At 38.2% G+C, this 23502-nt stretch overlaps 1 protein-coding gene across 2 annotated transcripts in view; it reads left to right on the plus strand.

The window, feature by feature from the left end:
- Positions 1–9803: 9803 nt before the first annotated feature.
- Positions 9804–23502, plus strand: part of SAMTOR (S-adenosylmethionine sensor upstream of mTORC1) — an 84601-nt gene continuing 70902 nt past the window's right edge. The window contains exon 1 of one of the 2 annotated variants that reach the window (XM_069587988.1): positions 9804–10147. In XM_069587988.1, coding sequence (XP_069444089.1) covers positions 9988–10147 — 160 coding nt within the window. In that variant the 5' untranslated portion in view covers positions 9804–9987. The remainder of the gene's footprint in view (positions 10148–23502) is intronic. The other variant, XM_069587989.1, reaches the window with a different exon arrangement.

The following is a 23502-nucleotide window of genomic DNA, read 5'->3' on the forward strand; positions in this document are numbered from 1 at the left end:
AAACAGCACCAATTTGCCAGGAACATGTGTGAGGTCATCTTCGAAGTGGGTTTTCTCCCAGTAGTTGAGCTATCCGCTTGATACCATCCCTCAGCCCTGCCTAAATTTTGGAATTTTGAGCAAAAATTTATTGATACTATTTTAAATCATTAAATTTTGGAATGAACCACTGCCTCTTTTCTTGATATGGGTTAAAATTATAACAAGCAAAATGGCTTCACTATTACTCACTTTCCCACCTTTGTCTTCTCCATCACATAGCATTTAGTCTTTATCCTCAAAATCCATATCATATGATGACTGGTTAATTTATTTTTTAAAAAGGTCAAAATATTCCTTCTAATGGTATTTATCTTTTAATAAAGGAAGATAGGAATTAGGGATATCTTTAAGATGCAAAGGCTGGAAAGGATATAGAGTGGGAACGTAATAAAAAAGAAAGAAAAGGAAAAGTATAAAATCACCATATAAAAGCCCCAAGCATCCAATTTAAACTATATTGCTTTAAATTATCTAGTTCACAATTTTTCTTTGCTTAATTTCTCTACTTCAAAGTGCTGTGTCACTGACTGTAGGTTTTTTCAATTGAGCAAAGTTAATTACTAACTATGACTGTTTTATAAACCTCAAATGCCAATTTTTTATAGGCTAAAATCAACTTAGATAAATAATTAACAAACAAAAGATTTTCCCCATCTAATGCTTTTCCTAAAACGTGTAAAGTGAAGAAAGGGTAAAACAAAAATGTATCATACTTCTCTTCAACTAGTCTGCCATTAGTTATCTTTAACTAGACTGATACTTTAATGGGAATTTTCTTTCTCCATTTAGGAAAACATATTCTCCTAAAATTAACTAGCACATATTTTAATTCAACACAAAAATCCAGTCTCTATCACTATTGACTTCTAAGAATTAATCCAAATTATGAATTTAAAACGCTGCCTGTCATTTTCTATCTTAAAGTCATGGACACTGTTAAGAGACATATTTAAGAATTATTTGATATCTCTTTCAATTTTATATTTCTTCTCATTTAATGGATATGCCAAGCCCTTTCTATTTTTAAACTAAATTTATCTAGGTAGCAACATAAATAACTAGTTTGTATCAAATTTCCACTTGCTTTATTTTATAAATAGTACATAAATAAGAATTCCACTGGTTTGCATCCTCTAACTAGTAACTTCAAACTTTATGAAAATACAATATCTCTCTTTTTTTGCAACTGAAGACACAACACCTAGCAGAATGTCTGGCATATAATAGGTGCCAAATATATTATTTTTTATTATTTTTAACAGAATATACAATAGAGAACATGCATTTAAAGTGTATAGTGTGATAAATGTTTATGTCTGTATAGACTCATAAAACTACCACCAAAATCAGGATAATAAACATATCCATTGCCCTCAGAAGTTTCTTTATGCTCCCTTTTAATCCCTCCTATCGGAGAAGGCAATGGCACCCCACTCCAGTACTCTTGCCTAGAAAATCCCATGGATGGAGGAGCCTGGTAGGCTGTAGCCCATGGGGTCGCTAAGTTGGACACAACTGAGCGACTTCACTTTCACTTTTCACTTTCATGCATTGGAGAAGGAAATGGCAACCCACTCCAGTGTTCTTGTCTGGAGGATCCCAGGGACGGGGGACCCTGGTGGGCTGACGTCTATGGGGTCACACAGAGTCGGACACGACTGAAGTGACTTAGCAAAATCCCTTCTATCATGACTACTGATCCACTTTCTGTCACTATGGATTAGTTTGCATTTTCTAGATTCCTATGTAAGTGAAATAATAAAGTATGCTTTGTTTTCTCTCTAGCTTCTTTCACTCAGCTTTATTATTTTGAGATTAATTTGTGCTGTGTGAATCAATAGTTATTTCTTTTTACTGCTGACTAGTATTCTATTGTCTAGCTAAATCATAGCTTGTTTATCCATTTATCTGTTGAGAGACATTTGTTTCATTTGGGACACTTGCACATCAAGCTTCTGTGAACATTCATGATATGCTTTCATTTCTCTTGGGTAAATACTTAGGAGTGGTATGGCTGGGTCATATGGTAGGTGTATGTATAGCTTTTTAAGAGAGTGTCAAACCTTTTCCCAAAGTAATCACATCATTTAACATTTGCACCTGCATTGTGTGAGAATTCTCCTTCCTCTATGTTCAAGCCGATACTTGGCATGGGCAAACTTTTAAAATTTAGTCATTAGCACTGATGTGTAGCAGTAGCTCCATGATTTTAATTTGCTTTCCCCTAATGACCAATCAAGATTGCTGGGAGAAATATCAATAACCTCAGATATGCAGATGACACCACCCTTATGGCAGAAAGTGAAAAAGAACTAAAGAGCCTCTTGATGAAAGTGAAAGAGGAGAGTGAAAAAGTTGGCTTAAAGCTCAACATTCAGAAAACTAAGATCATGGCATCTGGTTCCATCACTTCATGGCAAAAGATGGGGAAACAGTGGAAACAGGGGCTGACTTTATTTTGGGGGGCTCCAAAATCACTGCAGGTGGTAATTGCAGCCATGAAATTAAAAGACGCTTACTCTTTGGAAGGAAAATTATAACCAACCTAGATAGCATATTAAAAAGCAGAGACATTACTTTGCCAACAAAGGTCCATCTAGTCGAACCTATGGTTTTTCCAGTGGTCATGTATAGATGCGAGAGTTGGACTATACAGAAAGCTGAGCACCAAAGAATTGATACTTTTGAACTGTGGTGTTGGAGAAGACTCTTGAGAGTCCCTTGGAGTGCAAGAAGATCCAACCAGTCCACTTAAAGGAGATCAGTCCTGGGTGTTCATTGCAAGGACTGATGTTGAAGCTGAAACTCCAATATTTTGGCCACCTGATGCAAAGAGCTGACTCATTTGAAAAGATGCTGACCCTGAGAAAGATTGAGGGCAGGTGGAGAAGGGGATGACAGAGGATGAGATGGTTGGATGGCGCCACAAACTCAATGGACATGAGTTTGGGTAGACTCTGGGAGCTGGTGATGGACAGAGAGGGCTAGCATGCTGCAGTCCACAGGGTTGTAAAGAGTTGGACATGACTGAGCAACTGAACTGAACTGAATGACCAATGATATTGAGCACTTTTCCATGAACTTTTTGCCATATTAGCCCAATTCAAGGTCATAAAGATTTTTATCTAAAAGTTTTGGTGTTAGGTTTTATATTTAGGTCTGTATTCTATTTTGAGTTAATTTTTATAAATGGTATGAGGTAGGGATTGAAGGACACTGTTTTGCACATGGATGTTCAATTTTTCCAGTAACATTTGTCAAAAACACTATCCTTTCTCCACGAAGTGAGCTTTGCAACTTTGTGGAAAAATCAGTTATCTGTACATGTATCTGTCTATTTCTGAATGTTCTTTCCTGTTTCATTGATCTGTTTGTTTCTCTGTAAGCCAATACACACTCTTGATTATTTTGGCCATATACTAAGTCTTGAGATCTCCAACTTTGTTCTCCATTTTCAAAGTTGTTCTGAATCTTCTGGGTTTTGCTGTTTTTTTTTCCCCCATATGAACTTTAGAATCACTTGTCAGTTTCTACCAAAAGAATGGCTTGGACTTTGATTGGGGTTACCTTGAATCTTTACATCAATTTAGGGAAAATTGACGTCCTTAACAATACTGAGACTTTTGACCTGTGGCTGAATACATCTTTACTGAATAAAAGAAGAATTGTTAAAGTTCAGTTTAAAAATAAAGAATTTTCAGAACTCTAAGTAAATTAGAAATATCATTTTTATTAAAATTTTATGGCTGGAACTTTTGATTTGGCTTTCCAAAAAAATTTCTAATTGTATTTTTATTCTGAAGGAGATCAGCCCTGGGATTTCTTTGGAAGGAATGATGCTAAATCTGAAACTCCAGTACTTTGGCCACCTCATGCGAAGAGTTGATTCATTGGAAAAGACTTTGATGCTGGGAGGGACTGGGGGCAGGAGGAGAAGGGGAAGACAGAAGATGAGATGGCTGGATGGCATCACTTACTTGATGGACGTGAATCTCAGTGAACGCTGGGAGTTGGTGATGGACAGGGAGGCCTGGCGTGCTGCGATTCATGGGGTCGAAAAGAGTCAGACAAGACTGAGCGACTGAACTGAACTGAACTGAACTGAACTGAACTGAACAGTTGACTTTGGGAAATGTATTGTGGTTGACATATAACATCTTGTAATTTCAGATCTAGTATGAGATCTGTGTACGAGATCTGTGGATGAGATCTGTGTTTTCTAAAGATCTTTTCTTTAGGAAAAGAAAAACAAAAGATGATTCAGTGACAAGCTATTAAAATCTAAAGGGAGACTGATGCACATTCGATAAAAGAAAGTCTAAATCTAGCTTCCAGCATCCAGTAAAATTTTATCAAGTCCCTTAAAAACAAATGATATCTATCACATTTATTTGCTTTTGTAATTCTTTAACCATTCAAAACATTTTCAGTTTATGATTTTCTTTTATTCAGACAACTGTGAAGTAAGAACAAGTCACCATCATTGGCAGTAGAGGAAGGTGAGGAACCCAGTAGAGAACAGATCACCAAAAGTCACAGTGAAGGCTAGTGAAAACTGCCTTCAGGTCAACTAATTCTCTTCTGAGATGTTTCTTCACTAGAAATTTCTATACAAAAAACAGGTCTCACTCCAGTTGTTCAAATAGACAAGGTACTTCTTAAAGGATGTCAGTTGTCCCCTCAATCTCCAGAAGGACCAGTGAGGAAGACTTACAGACCACCCAGCCTGGATCTACACCTAAGTCAGACCCAGCGACTAACGTGCTAGGTCAGATCTCACTGTCAGCTACTAATGTGTTAGCTCTCACCTCACTGTTTTTTGCCTTAAAAGGCAAATGTTGGACAGTAGAAGATAGGACTTCGGTTGCTATTATCCTAAAAGACCCACACCAGCACAGTCTCCCTCAAAAAATCAAAAGTTTCCCTGTAGCTTCTGCTTCATCGTTCTGCTCTTTTCTGAACAGACAGCTCATTCCAGAGAATATGATTAGCAGAGTCTAGTCATTTATTTGGGCCTGCATTCATAATAGTGGAAATTCCACAGACATAAAAATGATGTTTAAAAGGCACTGAGTAGCCTCAACATGGCAAGGTACACCTCACAAAGCATTCTTAAAATCAATGTGAGTCATAGAATTACAGTGGTTTCTGGTTGAAAGGGATCTTTTAAATTGCCAGTGTTTTCCAAATTTTAAGCCATGACTCATTAAAACACTATAAAAATCAATGGAGTATGCTCCAAAGTTTTAAAAATTAAAATAGAATTGTAAATATCACCAGGGATTGCACTTAGGGAAAGTAAGTACTGTCTGGTGATAAAACATTTGTCCTAATTATATATGCATGTCTCTATATATGTATATGTACAATATAGATATACTTATACATATGTATAATATATATTTATATTTGTATATACAGTGTATATTTATATACACACATTTTACATCAGGACTTGGGATATGTGTGTGTGTGTATATATATGGGATATATGTATGTACATATATCCCAAGCCCTGATGTACGATGCGTTTTTTTTACTATGAGTCATGGTGAACACAAAAACTTAGAAAACACTAGTCTAATCCAACCTCTTCATTTACATTAAAAGGAGAAAAAATAAGGCTCAGAAAATCAAGCACCTTGTTCTGTTAGTTAACGTAAAGATGGAATCAAGATTCAGAAAATCTCTCAGTCCTACTCTAAGGACAACATCCATCACCTGGAAGAATGCTTCCCATTTCCTAGGTAAATCTCCTCCTACATTAGCCTTCCTGTGGTAATTAAATGAAGTTTATAATTAGTATCTCACAAAAATATTGTGAACTTTATAGTTGCAGTTGTGAGGCAATAGTTAATGGTTACCACTTGCTGTAATTAATACTAGTCAACACATTCTACATATTAACTCTGGAAAGACAGTTAATCTGTGTTATTTTAAAGATTTTTATGTTGGTAGATATGTTAATTACAGGGATGACATTATACCAGTAACTATAAACAAATATTTAAAGAAAATAATTTTATTTTCAATAAATAGAAAGAAATCTAAAGTTATGATCTGTCATGCTGAAGGAAAATACACCACTGAAGTGTTTTTTTTTTCCTTCCCAATTCTTGGCTATGTTTGTTTCTATCAAAAACATTAAATACATTTTCCAAAAAAAAGTTTATATAATTTGAAATGAAATATGAAAAGCAAAAGTTTTTCAACATTTTCTCTACATGTACCAAATTAATGATACATCTACATTTTGAAAGCTCGAATTACTAGAAGAAAAGTACTTAAACTTCATGGATATTTTTATATTAACAGGTAAAAGCTATAAAAATAAGATATAAATATTTTTAATAACACCGCTTTTTATTTTTCTTGTCCTTATTTTAACTGAATTGCTAAAAATTCTATTTGTAAATAGCCATGAGCTGAATATTTGCCCAGCTTGGAATATCTCTTTCTTCAATAATAACAAGTCTTTTGCACTATTGTACACCATTGTGTATTTTATAAATATAAATTTAATATGAATACTTCTATTATACATTAAAACCTAATTGCTTTTAAGATTTTAATACCAAGGATTAATGCTTTCGATAAAGAACCCTAATTTCCATTGTGAAACCTTCTCCCTCCTATAGGAAAACTCAGTAAATGTAGCAATGGAAAGTATAACACTTTTGCAAAGTATGCCCAGAATCTTTCTATTTGTTAGTTCAGTGCCACCACCCAGATTTTGATGAGAATTTTATAAGTTTGCTTTTCATCATCAATTAACATGTTTTGAATTCATACTGAAAATAGAATGCACTTTATTTTTACATCTTGACTCTTCTCATTGTCTATGGGAATTTAGTTTCCTTACAAAGAAGACATACTGTTCATGGGGTTCTCAAGGCAAGAGAACCCCCTTTATTTTGGGGGGCTCCAAAATCACTGCAGATGGTGACTGCAGCCATGAAATTAAAAGACACTTATTCCTTGGAAAGAAAGTTATGACCAACCTAGACAGCATATTTAAAAGCAGAAACATTCCTTTGCCAACAAAGGTCCATCTAGTCAAGGCTATGGTTTTCCCAGTAGTCATGTATGGATGTGAGTGGGATTGTAAAGAAAGCTGAGTGCCGAAGAATTGATGCTTTTGAACTGTGGTGGTGTTGGAGAAGACTCTTGAGGGTCCCTTGGACTGAAAGGAGATCCAAGCAGTCCATCCTAAAGGAGATCAGTCCTGGGTGTTCATTTGAAGGACTGATGTTGAAGCTGAAACTCCAATACTTTAGCCACCTGATGTGAAGAACTGACTTATTAGAAAAGACCATGATGCTGGGAAAGATTGAAGGCAGGAGGAGAAGGGGATGACAGAGGATGAGATGGTTGGATGGTATCACCAACTCAATGGACATGAGTTTGAGTAAACTCCAGGAGTTGGTGATGGACAGGTAGGCCCGGTGTGCTGCATCCCATGGGGTTGCAAAGAGTCAGACACGACTGAGCAACTGAACTGAACTGAACAAAGAAAACAAGTTATTTTTCTTGCCAAGGATATTTTTCTATACACAGTTCAATTCAGTCACTTAGTCGTGTCTGACTCTCTACAGTCCATGAGGTCGCAAAGAGTCGGACACAACTGAATGCACACACACACAAAAAAATTCATGTGCTAGTAGCAGCATGGAGGGAAAAATTCTTTTAACTACAATTCAGTACAAATGAAATTTAATACTCTCTTTATGATTGTGCGTGTGTTAGTTGCTCACTCATGTCCAACTCTTGGTGACCCCATGAATTGTAGCCCGCCAGGCTCCTCTGTCCATGGAATTTTACAGGCAAGAATACTGGAGCGGGTTGCCATTCCCTTCTCCAAGGGAGAAGGGATTGAACCAACCTAGGGATTGAATCTGGGTCTCCTGCATTGCAGGAAGATTCTTTGTGGTCTGAACCACCAGGGAAGCCAATTCAGTACAAATGAAATTTAATGCTCTCTTTACTATGATTATAACTCTCAAATATTTGCACCTCTTTTTGCCTTCAATAAATATTAAAATATGGAAAGAGCAAAACAATGTTGTCTTTTTAAGTTCCTCTTTTTCCCAAATGAAAGTATTCCCACCCCAAATAAGATCCCATATTCTCATTTTATTTGGAGAAGGGCATGACAACCCACTTCACTATTCTTGCCTGGAGAATCCCATGGACAGAGAAGCCTGGTGGGCTATGGTCCTCAGGTTCTCAAATAAAAGACTCTGACACAACCGAATCAACTTAGCATGCGCGAATTCTCATTTTATTAGGCATGTCTGTGTAATGCCTCCTTATAACTACACTTAGTTCTTATGAAGTTTATCTGTGTTTGATCTGCTTCTTCACTAAGGGTAGGGACATATCTTTCATCTTAAATTTCACCTGTCTTCTCCTTTCACTTCCACACTCTGGGTCCTCCTATGTTCTGGAGACTGTATAATGCTACTACCTTTTTCAAGATCTTCATTATTCAGAAGGTGGCATACAAAATGGTTACACAATGCAGGCCTCATTTATATTTATAAAATTACTGATCAGATTGTTATTGCAACAATTTCCAAACATCAGGTAACCAACAACTGCAGTGCGGTGGATGGGGTGGGAACACTACAGCCTAACACAATTCATTAAGGGCCCTCAGCTGGTTGAATCTCTGAAACTCCAGCACCCTCAGTACCACTTGAAAGCTAATGCGCGCTCTCGCTCTCTCGCTCTCTCTCTCTCTCTCTCTCTCTCTCTCTCTCTCTCTCTCTCTCTCTCTCTCTCTCTCAACCATTTAAAAGGCGGCAAGCCACCCATGCCAACATTAAAAGTGCTCAGAGTTCTGATGCGAATTAGACCAACGCAGACTTTCTCGGACACCCAGGCCACCACAGACGTTCTCAAGGACATCTGTTATGGACTCTCTAGCTTTCCTTTCCCCTCTTCCATCTTACATCGCTTTTTATTGCCCCTCTCCTTTCCCCGGTTCCCATGATTTTCCGCCCAACTCTAGCACTAGAGGCATCATTCACTGCTGGCTCTTGAATTAAACAGTGCTTGGGCTTTCCAGGTAGCACAGTGGTGAAGAATACGCCTGCCAGTACCAAAGACTGAGGTTCGATCCCTGGGTCGGGAAGATCCCCTGAGGTAGGAAACGGCAACCCACTCCAGCATTCTTGCCTGGAAAATTCCATGGACAGAGGAGCCTGACGGGCTATATAGTCCATAGGGTTGCAAGGAGCCGGGCACAACTCAGGACGCACACACTTGGTAGCCAGACCTCGTTTTGTGCCCACCAAACCATCCATGCCTGGGTTCCTCAAAATGTAAAATTCTCGTGTTCCCAAGTCATCTAAATGCTTCTCAGGGCCACGCAGCTAAAGGGAACCTACAACTGACAAGGTGAAGCTGAGGCTCAGATAGAGGACCCTGACTGCATCACACCAGAATGTAACTCTCAGGAAGGGAAATGGCTAGAAGACTTGAGAAAGCTGGGCGGTAGCAAAGATGCCCAACCTAAGCAAACTCAGTCGCGCAAGCGCATGGCTTGCAGCGCGTCTCCCGTGGCCTCATCACAGCGCCTGCGCACAGGATCCCTGGAGCGGCGGGGAAGGGAGAGGAGCTGTCGGGCCTAGAGCTCGCACTGTCTCAGCAACCTCAGCCTGCAAGCCCCGCCTCCTTCAGCTGCTCGCCTTCCCAAACAAGCGGGTGCGGCCTAGCGCTCTCCGTCTATTGGCCTTTGGCCTTTTCCGTTTCCGCCCAGCCCTCCAGAGTCTACCAATCAGCTTGTGCGCTTGAGTAAGTGGCCACCTCCTAGGCAGCCGCTCTGACTCCTCTGCCTCCTCCCGCTGCTGCCTCCGCTGCTGCCTCCTCCTTCCCCACCTCCTCCGTCAGGCGGGCGTCTGCGGGGGCCCGAGGGGCGGCGGCGGCGGCGGCAGCAGCGATATGGAGCCGGGGCCCGGCAGCCGAAGCGCTGCTCGCGAGCACGGGGCCGGACCCGCGAGCACTCCGCCGCCTAGGGAGCAGGAGCGGAAGCTGGAGCAGGAGAAGCTCTCCGGCGTGGTAAAGAGCGTCCACCGGCGGCTCCGCAAGAAGTACCGGGAAGGTAAACAGCGAACGGAGCGGGGGGAAGGGGAGCCCTCGTCGCCCCCGGCCCCTTGTCAACCTCTCCCCTCCCCCAAGGGGCCACCATTACAACCTGAAGGAGCTGCACGTCAGCCCCTGCCAGGGCCGCTCTCCCAGGCCAGGACGCCCCCTTCTCGGTCGAGCCCTCGGTTCGGCTTCAGGCGCCCTCCTCCCGCCCCCTTTTCTTCGAGGGCCCTTCAGGAGAGTTCCAGGCCTGTGGAGGAGCCGAGTCCCCACCTCTGCCATCCCCTGTCCCCAGCCTGGGTGCTGAGATTGTCACCACACACAAGAACCCAGACCCTCACACAGGAGGTGGCGGTCTATCGTTACGAGAGACTAGAAGCTCAAACACGAAGTCAGGCAGAAATCCATTCGAGAAAGATGAACTGGAAGAAGCGCGAGTTGACCACCCTGCACTTTGATCAGCCTGTTTGATTTGTTACCGCGTTTGACCCCCTTCTTACTACCTCATTCCTGCGGGTTTAGCCCGGGCCGGAGCTTCCTCGCATTGGCTTCCAGGGCTGCGAAGTCAGCAGGCCTTTTAGCTGACTGGACTTCACCTAAGGGGGAGGGGCTCCATCCTTGCCACCCCCGGCCGCCCCCCCCCTCCCCGCTTCCATCCCGTTCTTTAAATGCTGGATCTTAGTGTTTATTTAGGCGGGAGAGAAAGAGATCTGGGGCAGATTCTTAAAATATTCTTCAGATATGAATAGTATGTAACGACTAAGCCTCCTAAGGGTACCCCGCGAAACAGCCATCGCTGGGAACCCCTCTTATGGAAGATCTTGAGCAAAGGAGAAGCCATAGTAGCTTTTGCTTGGGCCTGATAACTGTTTATAGTTGGGATCTACAGTTATATTTGGTGTTTTAAAATACAAGCTTTCTTACAGAACTATTTTATAAGAAACTGACAGTGAAAATTACCAGTTTTTTCATGTGCTCAGGAGACATTTCTTCTAAAGATCAAAACGAGAGATAATTTTTTTCTTGCTTTCTTCTGGCTTTAGTTTAATTGCACGTAGAGAAGTCGGCAGTCTTCTAGTGGTTGTCTTATACTTGGTTAAGCTTGGATTAAAAGCAAAATTATGACAGTGGGAAGGAACAGATAGCTAAGATAATGTTACTTTTGAGTTACAAACACTTTTCAATTACTCTGGAAGAGTAAAACTAAGTATCTTTTGTTCTTTTGAATGTAGGTGATGTGTTTCATTTTTCAAACTTTAAAGTTTTTTTTCCCCTTGACAACTCAAGGCTCTATTTTTTAATAGCTGCTTAAATAGTAATCCTAAAAAATAACCTATAGTTATTGTTTAATAGCAATAGAGACTTATCAGGCATATTGAGACATTGAAATCTTTTTCAAGAATGCTTTAACCCCAACCCACAATTTATTCAATAATGAGTAGTTACTATAGCAACGATTGCATCATTCTTGATATTCAGAGAATGCACTTACATAATGGCATTCAGTAGGTTGTTGGTTATTTGGAAAAATGAGGAAATAAATGGACACACTTTATCGTGTATTTTGTACAAACTTAAGTATCTCTTTTTAAAGAAAAAAATGGATAGCATATAATTCAATTTCCATTTTTACCTTTTTATAATAATTTGATTATTCATTATTAATTCATTCAAAAATTAGGTGTCATCGTGTCTGCTGTTTATTCTTAGTTCCTGCATGTTGAAGCATGTGTTTAAGCCTGAATATTAACCAAGGGAACGCTTGTTTATAACGAGAATTAGTATTTGGAAGTTACCAGAACTAGGATAGATACATGTAGTTCATAAGTGAATGATACAGTTTGCTTTAGGGCAGGTAAAGTCCTGGCAGTCTGTAAGCATATGAATGAGACTGTTCTTTAGGTGTTTTAATGCCCTGAATTCCACCAATGATCTAGACTTCTCTGGGTTTTAATGATATACAAAGCCCCATCAGTGAACTAGCAAAGTAAAAGGTCCTAAAAAGCATGCCCTTTCTATCTTTATTTCTGACATATAGGTCAAGAATTGTGATTTGACAAAAATCTGTGAAAGCACCACCTGAAAAAGTCTGATTTTTCATATAATAATACCAAAGAATTCGTGCTTTATTAATTTAATGCTTTACTTTGAGGTCTTACTGTCATTAAAGTGTCATTTGCAGGTCTTCTCTGGTTATAAAATAATAATACAAATGGTGCTGGGTCAGGTTACAAAGGCCTATTTAATCAGTAACATGCCTGTACTGTAAAACCAATAATTATGCATACTGCAGATTTAAAATATAGACTATCAATAAAATGCATGAAGTGATCAAAAAAAAATAAATAAATAAAAATAAAAAATAAAACCAATAATTATGGAAACTGTACTCCTTTTATAACAATATTCCTATCAAAAAATGCAGTGAAAATTCCAGCATAGAATCTTTGAATGTTAAACTAGAAGGAACTTTAGTGATTCCCAAACATGAATAAACAGTAAACTCATATGGGTGCCTTTTAGAAAATTACTCCATTCCACCTCAGATGTATAGTTTCAGAACCCCTGTCAATGGTGCTTGGAAATTTGTCAGCCGGATTTTCAAGTGATAATCTAAATGACTTCCTTCGTTTTTATACATGAGTGAGCTGAGTCCTAAAACTAGTAAAATAACTTGCTTGAAATTTGGATAGTTCATCATTAGCACCAAACATATTTTATGAGATTCTAACAGATTTTATGAGATTAATGCCCACCCCCCAACCCAGTTCAAAGCCTAATGGTGTCTCCAGATGTTCTTGGAGTGAGAGGGAAAATGAGAAGCAGGAAGTAGCCCTAGAATTTGTGTTGGGTAAAAGGATGTAAATTGATGAGAATGGGGCAGTCCCTGGAATAATAAGTATGATTTGCTGAGTTACAGCTATGTGAAGCGTGGGTTTCTTCTGGAGTGACAGCAGAGAAGAAAATAAATTGGGATAGAATGAAGGAAGAGGCAAAAACATTCTCTAGATAGTAAAAGACAGGAGTGAGACCTGGATAATGAGTGTAGTGTTGGATAATACAGTTTTCCCTTTCCTTATCTTTGATAGTGGAATTGAAAATGAAAGAATAATATTGAAATTGAAAATGAAGGAATAATATTGAAAATAAGGTTGGTAGAAAAAAGTTTCTCTCTACCTTTCCCAGTGCATTTGTGCAAACTGATGCTTATTGTGGCAATGAGCAGGCTTGGGGTTGGGGGTTGTGGATAAGATTGTGAAGCCTAGCAGTTAAGTTTAATGCACTCTTTTAACACTTTTCCTCTCTCTACTCCATTTTACTGCCTGTCCTCTGTCAGCACTTAGAGATCCTTTGCCTATTTGTATGAGTAAAGTGAGAATTGGAGATAAAGGTCAGTATTCCAGGCAGTGCTGATATCTGAAGTAGTTACCAAAAGGAAATGGTCAGGAAATGTTTAGCAATGGAGATGAGAAGGAGTGTTTCTGGTGTCAGTCATTTATAGATAAAGGATTGAGTTTATATAAATGGAAACCTTTATTTTTTTAACCTATTTTGTGAATGTCTTTAGCAGTTTTCATCAATTTAATTGTCTCTGAATTTACTTTTTCTGCATGCCAGAACAGGTTAAAACAGTTTGTCACATAGACCCGTGCAGATTATCAATCAGAAAAAAGTTAAAACGCATGTTAACCTGTTAACAATGATATTCTCAAAACATAGGTTAATGAGTGATCTTTATTATACTTTTCTACATTTAAAAAAATCAGTGTTGCTAGTAGCAGTGATAATATTTTAAAAGTAGTTAGAATAAATAGGATAGGTTACTGATACTGAAACAGAAAAGAACACAGACTAGGTTGATTTTGTAGACTTAAGTCAGGAAAAAAAATTGTGTTACAAAGGTTAACAGCTCTGAGCAGCATTTTAAGAGTCAGCTACTAAATAGCCTAGTATAGATGTTCAATTCTTATTGATTATTCAAATTATTCTCCTTGTTTAAGACAAAGGGTACTGCAACAGCAGTTTAGGATAAGCTGCTCATTTGTGATTGATTTTTCCTTTGCGTACAGCTAAAACAGAATTGTAGGGGGAAGGGAAAAACCTTTGAATTAGAAAAAATTTTAAACTAAAATCAAAAGGTCTAAAAGTGAAAGAATAAATGTATTGTTAGTGTTTTTTCATGAAACAAAGTTTTGAAATTACTTTTAAAATTAGAATAACAGACTGTGTTTTTAGTTGCACTTTCCTAATTTTTTTCTCCTTTGGGGGCTTTCAATACTGCTTTAAATTACTGACCAACTCTTTGACCCCAAGACACTTCAGATTCCCTTTGTTTTACTTTTTTTTTTTTTTTTTAATCGAGTGACGTTTAACTCTTTTTTCTTCACATGTTCTTTTCTGATTCTGATACAGAATCTGAAAGCCCTGTTTTTTAGTGATGGAATCTTTGCTCAATCACCAAATGAGTAAGTTGAAAACTGTCCACAGAACGGAGAGTCTCCTAGTTGCGCTAGGAGAGTTTGAACTGCATTTCTAGCAGGGAAAGAAAAATGGAAAAAAAAAACAGTAATCGGTAACACTGGAAGATAAAGGGAACATGGATAAACTCAGTGAGGGACGCATAGTAACTATTTGATTTTGTTATTTTTAGTCACCTTGTAGTAAGGTATCTTTTTAGGAAATTTTTACATTTTAAAAGATACAGTAAAAATCAACAGTATTGGTATACATCCTTTGATTTTGGGGGAAAAAAATGTAACAACAAATGCAGTGGATATCAACCTTGATCCTACATTAGTATTGCCTGTGGAACTTTGTGGAGCACAGGCATCTGTATTATTTTAAAACTCTGTAGATTATACAGTGGGCAAAGGAGTTGAACACCTAGCTAAAGTACAATAGATTGAAGTAGGAAGGAATCTAGATGAAAGTAAGCTAGGAGACTTACACCAATGTATTTTTTAAAGGTTAATAATAGAAGTAAAAGTAGTGTTCATGAAAATAGAGAAAGATAAGTCAAATACTTTTTGAAAGTCAGAGTGAACAGTTTTAGTGAAAGTAAAGGGAAGAGTCAATGAGGATGCCAAGATTTCTTGCCTGGAAAAATATAAATAGCCATTTCCAGCCAGTTTAGAAATGTGTGTGTTGAGATGGAGGCATGGAGAAAAGAGTAGATAGGCACGTTGGCTTGTCATATGGTAATGGTAATGATTTAATTCAGATGTGTCCCTTGGTAGTAAAGGATTGGAAGCCCTCTGTTAAAGTTTTGAGGGCAGATGAACAGGCCAGTGGAGTGATGATAATGTATAATGGAGGATAGACTCTTGGAAGATACCAGTAGTATCTTACTGGTTTTACATAAGTAAGTATGCTCCTTTATGCTCCCAAGATACCATTACCTTTCCTTTATTGCAGTCATCACTTGCGGCGTGCTCAGTTGTGTCCAACTCTTTTGCGACCCCGTGGACTGTAGCGATCCCTTTGTCCATGGGATTTCCTGGGTAAGAATACTGGAGCAGGTTGCCGTTTCCTCCTCCAGGGCAATCTTCCCGACCCAGGGATCAAACCCACATCTCCTGCATCTCCTTGCATTGGCAGGTAGATTCTTTACCACTAAACCACTTGGGAAGCCAATAGTTATCACTTACCAGTTCAGTTATCTGTCTTTCCCACTAAATTTAGTTCCTTGAGTAGGAGTCTGCCTTTTTATCTTTGTGTCCCTAGTATCTAGCACCTTGCCTTGTAGATTTAAGGCACACACACAGAAGAAGGAAGCTGATATAGAATATATCCATGTGGTTTGAATCTAATCTTTTTATATTCATAATTTTTAAATTTTAATTTTCAGTACAAAATTTTTGTAATGAATTTATGGTCATATCTTAAATGAGTGTATTAGATTAATTTAGTCTTTTGAAATGGTCCATATTATCATTATTAACATCAGTCCACTTTTTAAATTAAAACTGTCAGTAGTGAGTATAGGTTAAAAAATTTTTTTTCTCAAAAAATGTGAACTAATAAGGATGTTGTGTGTGGTGTAAGTGTCTCTGTGTGTGTTGGTATGATAATAATTTTGTATATGTCTTTGTATTTATTTATATACTCTAACTTCACACACAAAATTTTTCAACCCCAATATTCACTTCCCAAATTTTTGAGGTGAAGTTTGTGCTGGTTTTAAAATCTAAACATCTGAGAACCACTGATGTAAACTGTACTCATTTATTGTGCTTTATGTGTAGAATCACTGATGCTCATTGCACAAGTTATTTTAGAACCCCATGCCTTTACAGGGACATCTGAGTATTACTTATTTATACAGAAATTCCTCTATTTATATGGAAATTCCTATTCCCAGTTACATAAAAATTAAGTCCCAGAAGATTCTCCATAAGTCCTTTGTTTACACTAAACAAGATCTGTGTGGTGATATGCATTTAGGTAAAGTTGTTTCACAGGGGAATAACAGATACTGATTCTAACTTTTCTTGATTCTTTCCATCTCTTGTATAGGGTGTATTCAGAGTTTTACAGTTCGAATTAATTTTTCATCATAAATATGTTTGCAATAAGAAACAGAAAATGCACCATGGGTCAAATTATATTTATAAATGTAAACGTTTATCCGTGCAGTGTTTTGTTTTTGAATTAAATTTGTCTCTTCAGTTTGCCCCAAGCCTCAGTTGCTCTATATATTTTTTCACCAGGCTTTTGAGTTTACAGTCTTGCCATAAACCCTTGGTTTTAAGCCATGACTGCACAGTGGATTCATCTGGGGAGCAGTAAAATAAATGACCAGTTCCCACTTCAGACCAATCAAATGAAACGTCCAGGTGAAACCATTGTGCAGCCAGAGTTGAAATCGCTGCCAGGAATCTACCAAATAATGCAGTTGGAGAGGCTAAATCACCACCACCCAGAGACTAAGTAATTGCATTTGACTGACAAAAGACCATTTGTGTGTGGCTAGTAGAGTCAGTGTACTTTGCTTTAGTGCAAAGCTTTGTTCATATCCATGAAAGTTCATAAATTAGAAACTCATTATGGGAAGCAAGGTGGTACAGTGGTGAGGAGCATGGACTTTGGCACTTTACTGCCAGGTTTGATGTGTACCTTTGAGAGGGTTACTTAATCTTTCTGTACTTCAGTTTCCTTATCTGTAAAGTAAAATATCTGTCAAAATGGATTGGTGTTAGAATTAAATGAGTTAATATTTGTAAGGTACTTAAACAGTATCTGGCATATAGAAAGCATTATTTGTGTTAAATACATACTTTTAAAAATAAAAGGTGTAATTGTTACTACCACTTGAATGCATTTAGGGGTATTGAAGATTGAATGGTTCCTGGAATTTCTATCTAGACTGTTCTATAGTGTCTTTCTTCTTCAGTATTAGGATTGCTGAAGCTTTTGTTCTTTATCTTTTTTTTTTTTTTTTTTGCCCCCTTTGCTTCTTATATTTCTGTTAATAACATTGTATATGAAAGATCCAACCTTTTTAACACATTAGAATATTGGATTTTTCCCCTTATCCGAGAAATGACTAGTAGCAGCACGATAGGTGTATATGCAAGTTTTTCAGGTGGTTCGTTTGATTCTCAGGAACACGTCAACATCAAACATCTTAGATGTTTTTGTGCCATCTTTAGGTTTGCTACTATATAAAATGCTCAAGAATACTGAGAAAGCTGGTCTGTGTGTGGTTTAACTATGTTTGTAAATAATCTGTTCCTGATCACTTTGTTTTAATGTCTTGGAATGACTGCTGAACTTGTTTCCACCTGGTCGTGAGTTTTTCGGCTTACTTCATTTATTCTGTTAACCTTCCGTCGTGACCTACTCTTTGGATCCCATGAACTGTAGCCTGGCTCCTCTGTCCATGGAATTCTCCAAGCAAGAACACCAGAGTGGGTAGCCATTCCCTTCTCCTGGGGATCTTCCCAACCTGGAAATTGAACCCAGGTCTCCCGCATTGCGGGCCGATTCTTTACTATTTGAGCCACCAGGGAAGATCCAGTGGGAGGGAGGTAAACCCTCTTGAAGAATATGGGAATTCTTTTATGTTTTGAAAGAAAGAAATTTTCTATTCTAGATGGCATGAGAGAAGTTAATTCAGAAAGAAGGAATAGTATCCATTCTAAAGAGAAGGTGTAGAGATTCCATTGGTTCACTCAAGTTTGGACCTATAATCTAACTGTTCTTGAGGCTATTGAGTAAGAGCAAAAAGAAAAGACTTTTTAGCTTCTTATTCTTGGTTCTTACAAAGATCGTTGCTATCAAAGTAATAATATCTAAACTAATCTGAAAATTACTAAAAATGGAATTCTTTTTTTTTTTCAAATATCAAGCTGGAATCAAGATTGCTGGGAGAAATATCAATAACCTCAGATATGCAAATGACACCACCCTTACGGCAGAAAGTGAAGAGAAACTAAAAAGCCTCTTGATGAAAGTGAAAGAGGAGAGTGAAAAAGTTGGCTTAAAGCTCAACATTCAGAAAACTAAGATCATGGCATCTAGTTCCCATCACTCCATGGGAAATAGATGGGGAAACAGTGAAAACAGTGTCAGACTTTATTTTTGGGGGCTCCAAAATCACTGCAGATGGTGACTGCAGCCATGAAATCAAAAGACGCTTACTCCTTGGAAGGAGAGTTATGACCAACCTAGATAGCATATTAAAAAGCAGAGATATTACTTTGCCAACAAAGGTCCGTCCAGTCAAGGCTGTGGTTTTCCCAGTGGTCATGTATGGATGTGAGAGTTGGACTGTGAAGAAAGCTGAGTTCTGAAGAATTGATGCTTTTGAACTGTGGTGTTGGAGAAGACTCTTGAGAGTCCCTTGGACTGCAAGGAGATCCAGCCAGTCCATCCTAAAGGAGATCAGTCCTGGGTTTTCATTGGAAGGACTGATGCTGATGCTGAAACTCCAGTACTTTGGCCACCTCATGCGAAGAGTTGACTCATTGGAAAAGACTGATGCTGGGAGGGTTGGGGGCAGGAGGAGAAGGGGACGACAGAGGATGAGATGGCTGGATGGCATCACCAACTTGATGCACATGAGTTTGGGTGAACTCCAGGAATTGGTGATGGACAGGGAGGCCTGGCGTGCTGCGATTCGTGGGGTCGCAAAGAGTCAGACACAACTGAGCAACTGAACTGACTGAACTGATGACATATTTATTTAATAACTGAAAGGTTGCACCTTTTGACCTTCTTCACCTATTTTGCCTACTCCCCAACCCCCTTCCCTTGGGAACTACCAGTCAGTTCTCTGCATCTATGAGCTTTTTTTTTTCCTTCTTATATTCCATGGAACTCTGTCTTTTAATCCACTAATGAATGTACTATTTTTTCCTAGTTACTGTCTTTTCATTGGAAGTAACTTATATTGAATATTCTTTAGTTGTGGCATAGGCTTATGAAGGTGAGTTTAGTCAATAATTACAATTTAATCTTGAGAGTAAGACCAAGTTTCAGAGTAATTTGATTCATTGATTTTCGTGCTGAATTTGGTTTCACAACTTTAAGTTGGCATCACTTGTGTTTTGAATTATTAATTAGTTTTTCGTGTTTTTAAAAGTCTAAATGTAAAGAAAGAATATGATAAATAGTCCTGTTAATGCAGACTTTATTTTAGAATTTTATGAGACAATCATGGGACTTTAAAGATTTGGCAGAGCTTTAACTTGATCTTAAAATGATGTATTTAAACAAATGAATACTGATGTCTTCTCTACATTTATTATTTTAGTCTGACTAGAAAATGTTTATTAATGATTAATTTCAGGTTAGGCTGCAGAACATCTAAATATAAATTTTGAATTGCCCAGATTTCTCTGTGCAATTCTTCCCTTTCCTTGCCTCCCCCCTTCTCTCTCTCTCTCCTTTTATAGATGCCTGTAAGAAATAAGTAAGAAAATAGGTTATTAATCACAATGATTTTGAGTTGTCACAAGTGCCAGTATATAAAAATCATTATAAGGCTAATTATTAATTACTCAAAGGCACTGATTGATTGAACTTAAATACTTAAGCATTTCTTGTTGAGTAGATCTTGGACACAGACCTCAGGAAGTTCTTCATTCTTGATTTACCTTTTGATAAAGAAATATTATCCTTTTAAATAAGATCATCTTTTAAGTCCAGTTGACGTAATGACTAAAAGGTAGCAATAACAACAAAAAATCCTCAGAACTGAGCTTCGCCATACTTTTCTGCATATGCAGCTCACTGGTCAACCTTAACTTTTTTTGACTTTTAGAACACAAATCATAAATTATTTTGAAAATATACTACTTAAAACATAAACAGCATCATTTTGAATGGTGTAAAAACAAACAGTGGGCTGTTGTGAAAAACATGGGACTGTCCCATTCTGTTTTTAATAAATTAATTTATTTTAAAAATAAGTTTTCATGGGTATTCTGGAAAGTGGAATTTTCTAGTAACTGAAGGCTATGTTTTTTGTTCAACTTTGTAACCACCAGACATGCAACATAGTGTTATACCTAGTAGTTGGGGTTTGACAACTTGAATAAATACATGATTTAAAACTTCTGGGTCTGGAATGGCTTATGTGAACCATAGGGAATATGTCAGGTTTATATCTCTGTGAGAACAGATACCACATGTCTTCTCCCTTTTGTTTGATGCCAGTGCTTGCTCATTAACTTTATTATTCTCTGTAGTATTAAACATAGAGTACTTTTTCAGCAAATCTGGTAAAGAAAATGAAAATTATGTACAATCGCATTTAGTCTTGGTTATATTTTAAATGTACTAACTATTAATCATGTTAGTCTCAGTATCAACATACTTGGAGAATCTGGAGACTCTTAAATGTTAGTGAAAACACTAAATTGAAGTTTGCAAACAGTTTGAGTTTATAGGCTTCCAGACAAATTTGAATCCTTCCTCAAAATTTTAGTAGAGCAAATATTAATTGTAAGCCTTAAAACTTCATAAAAAGTTGTCAGCATTTAAGAGAATTTTGAATATAGTTTCACAGTATACGATGACATAGTAAGGACTCAGAGAATTTATAGTAGTTGCCTTTGGTGGCTTAGGAGTGTAACATAACATTGGTCCTCGGGTATGATGGTCAGATACTGTGAGCTCAGAGGGACTAGCCCTGACAGAATCCCCATTTAAATGCTGCTTTCTTTTCAGCTTTTTCCAAAACTGCTGGAGCCCACTGAGGGCATCCCCTTTTTCAGTGCCTTAGTGTAGAGTTGAAGTACAGATTGTTAGCAACTCTTAATGGGGGATAGTAACTGTAAAATAAATGCTCTAGCCTCCCATCCTTTGGGTGCACAATTCCTGAGGCACACTCTATGCTTCCATGTTGTCCAAAGCAGCAGCCTCAACTATGCATCCTTGCATTAGCATTTTCTCCTCCCTTAACTTGTTCTCCCCAACTCCCTCACTCCTGTCTCCTAGGGCTCCCTTAGTTGTACCTTCTGTAGAATCTAAACTAAGTCTTGAAAAAAGGAAATCTTTTAAAGTTAAACATAGGTTTTCCCAAAAATATGTGATTATAGAACCTTTGTTTGAATGACTTCTATTACCAGAAAATATAGTAAGTTTATGTATTTACTTGTAATATGTACATTACATAGGACAGTGAAACTTACATGTTCAAACAAAAGGGTCTTTTAGAATTGATAATTGTTATTTAGTTGATAAGTCAAGTCTGACTCTTTGGAACCCATGGCAGCATGCCAGGCTTCCCTATTCTTCACCATCTCCTGAGTTTGCTCAAACTTAGATCCATTGAGTCAGTGATGCTATCTAACCATCTCATCCTCTGCTGCTCCCTTCTCCTTTTGCCTTCAATCTTTCCCAGCATCAGAGGCTTTTCCAATGAATTGGCTCATCACATCAGGTGGCCAAAGTATTGGAGCTTCAGCATCAGTCTTTTCAATGAGTATTCAGGATTGATTTCCTTTAGGATTGACTGGTTTGATCTCTTTGCTGTCCAAGGAACTCTCAAGAGTCTTCTCCAGCACCAAGGTTCAAAAGCATTAATTCTTCAGTGCTCAGCCTTCTTTATGGTCCAGCTCTTACATCCATACGTGACTATTGGAAAAACCATAGCTTTGACTATATGGACCTTTGTCGGCAAAGCGATGTCTTTACTTTTAAATATACTCTCTGGTGTTGTCATAGCTTTCCTTCCAAGAAGCAAGCATCTTCTAATTTCATGGCTACAGTCACTATCTGCATTGATTTTGGAGCCCAAGAAGAGAAAATCCATCACTGCTTCCACTCTTCCCCCTTCTATTTGGTGTGAAGTGATGGGACCAGATGCCATGATCTTAGTTTTTTGAATGTTGAGTTTTAAGCCAGCTTTTTCACTCTCTTCTTTCACCCTCATCAAGAGGCTCTTTAGTTCCTCTTCATTTTCTGCCGTTAGAGTGGTATCATCTGCATATCTGAGGTGGTTGACATTTCTCCCGGGAGTCTTGATTCCAGCTTGTAACTTGTCCAGCCAGGCATTTTGCATGATGTACTCTGCATATAAGTTAAATAAACAGGGTGAGAATATACAGCCTTTCTGTACTCCTTTCCCAGTTTTGAACCAGTCAGTTGTTCCATGTCCAATTCTAAGTGTTGCTTCTTGATCCACTTTCAGATTTCTCAGGAGACAGGTAAAATGGTCTGGTATTCCCATCTCTTAAAGAATTTTCCACAGTTTGTTGTGATCCACACAATCAAAGGCTTTCACACAGTCCATGAAGCAGAAGTAGATGTCTTTCTGGAATTGACTTGCTTTCTCTATGATCCAGTGAATGTTGGCAGTTTGACCTCTGGTACCTCTGCCTTTTGTAAATCCAGCTTTTACATCTGAAAGTTCTCGGTTCAAGTACTGCTAAAGCCTAACTTGAAGGATTTTGAACATAAGCTTACTAGCATGGAAGTGAACACAATTGTCTAGTGGTTTGTACGTTCTTTGGCACTACCCTTCTTTGGGATTGGGGTGAAAACTGACCTTGTCCAGTCCTGGGGCCACTGCTGGGTTTTCCGAATTTGCTGACGTTGAGTGCAATACTCTAACAGCATCATCTTTTAGGATTTGAAATAGCTCAGTTGGAATTTCATCACCTCCACTAGCTTTGTTCATAGTAATATTTCCTAAGGCCTACTTGACTCTACACTCCAGGATGTCTGGCTCTAGGTGAGTTGACACACTATTGTGATTATCCAGGTCACTAAGACCTTTTTGGTACAGTTCGGTGTATTCTTGCCACCTCTTCTTAATCTCTCCTGGATCTGTTAAGTCCTTACTGTTTCTGACCTTTATTGTGCCCATCCTTGCATGAACTGTTCCTTTGATGCCTCCAGTTTTCTTGAAAAGATCTCTCG

Source organism: Ovis canadensis, chromosome 4, assembly GCF_042477335.2.
Source record: "Ovis canadensis isolate MfBH-ARS-UI-01 breed Bighorn chromosome 4, ARS-UI_OviCan_v2, whole genome shotgun sequence".
NCBI classification, from domain to species: Eukaryota; Metazoa; Chordata; class Mammalia; order Artiodactyla; family Bovidae; genus Ovis; species Ovis canadensis.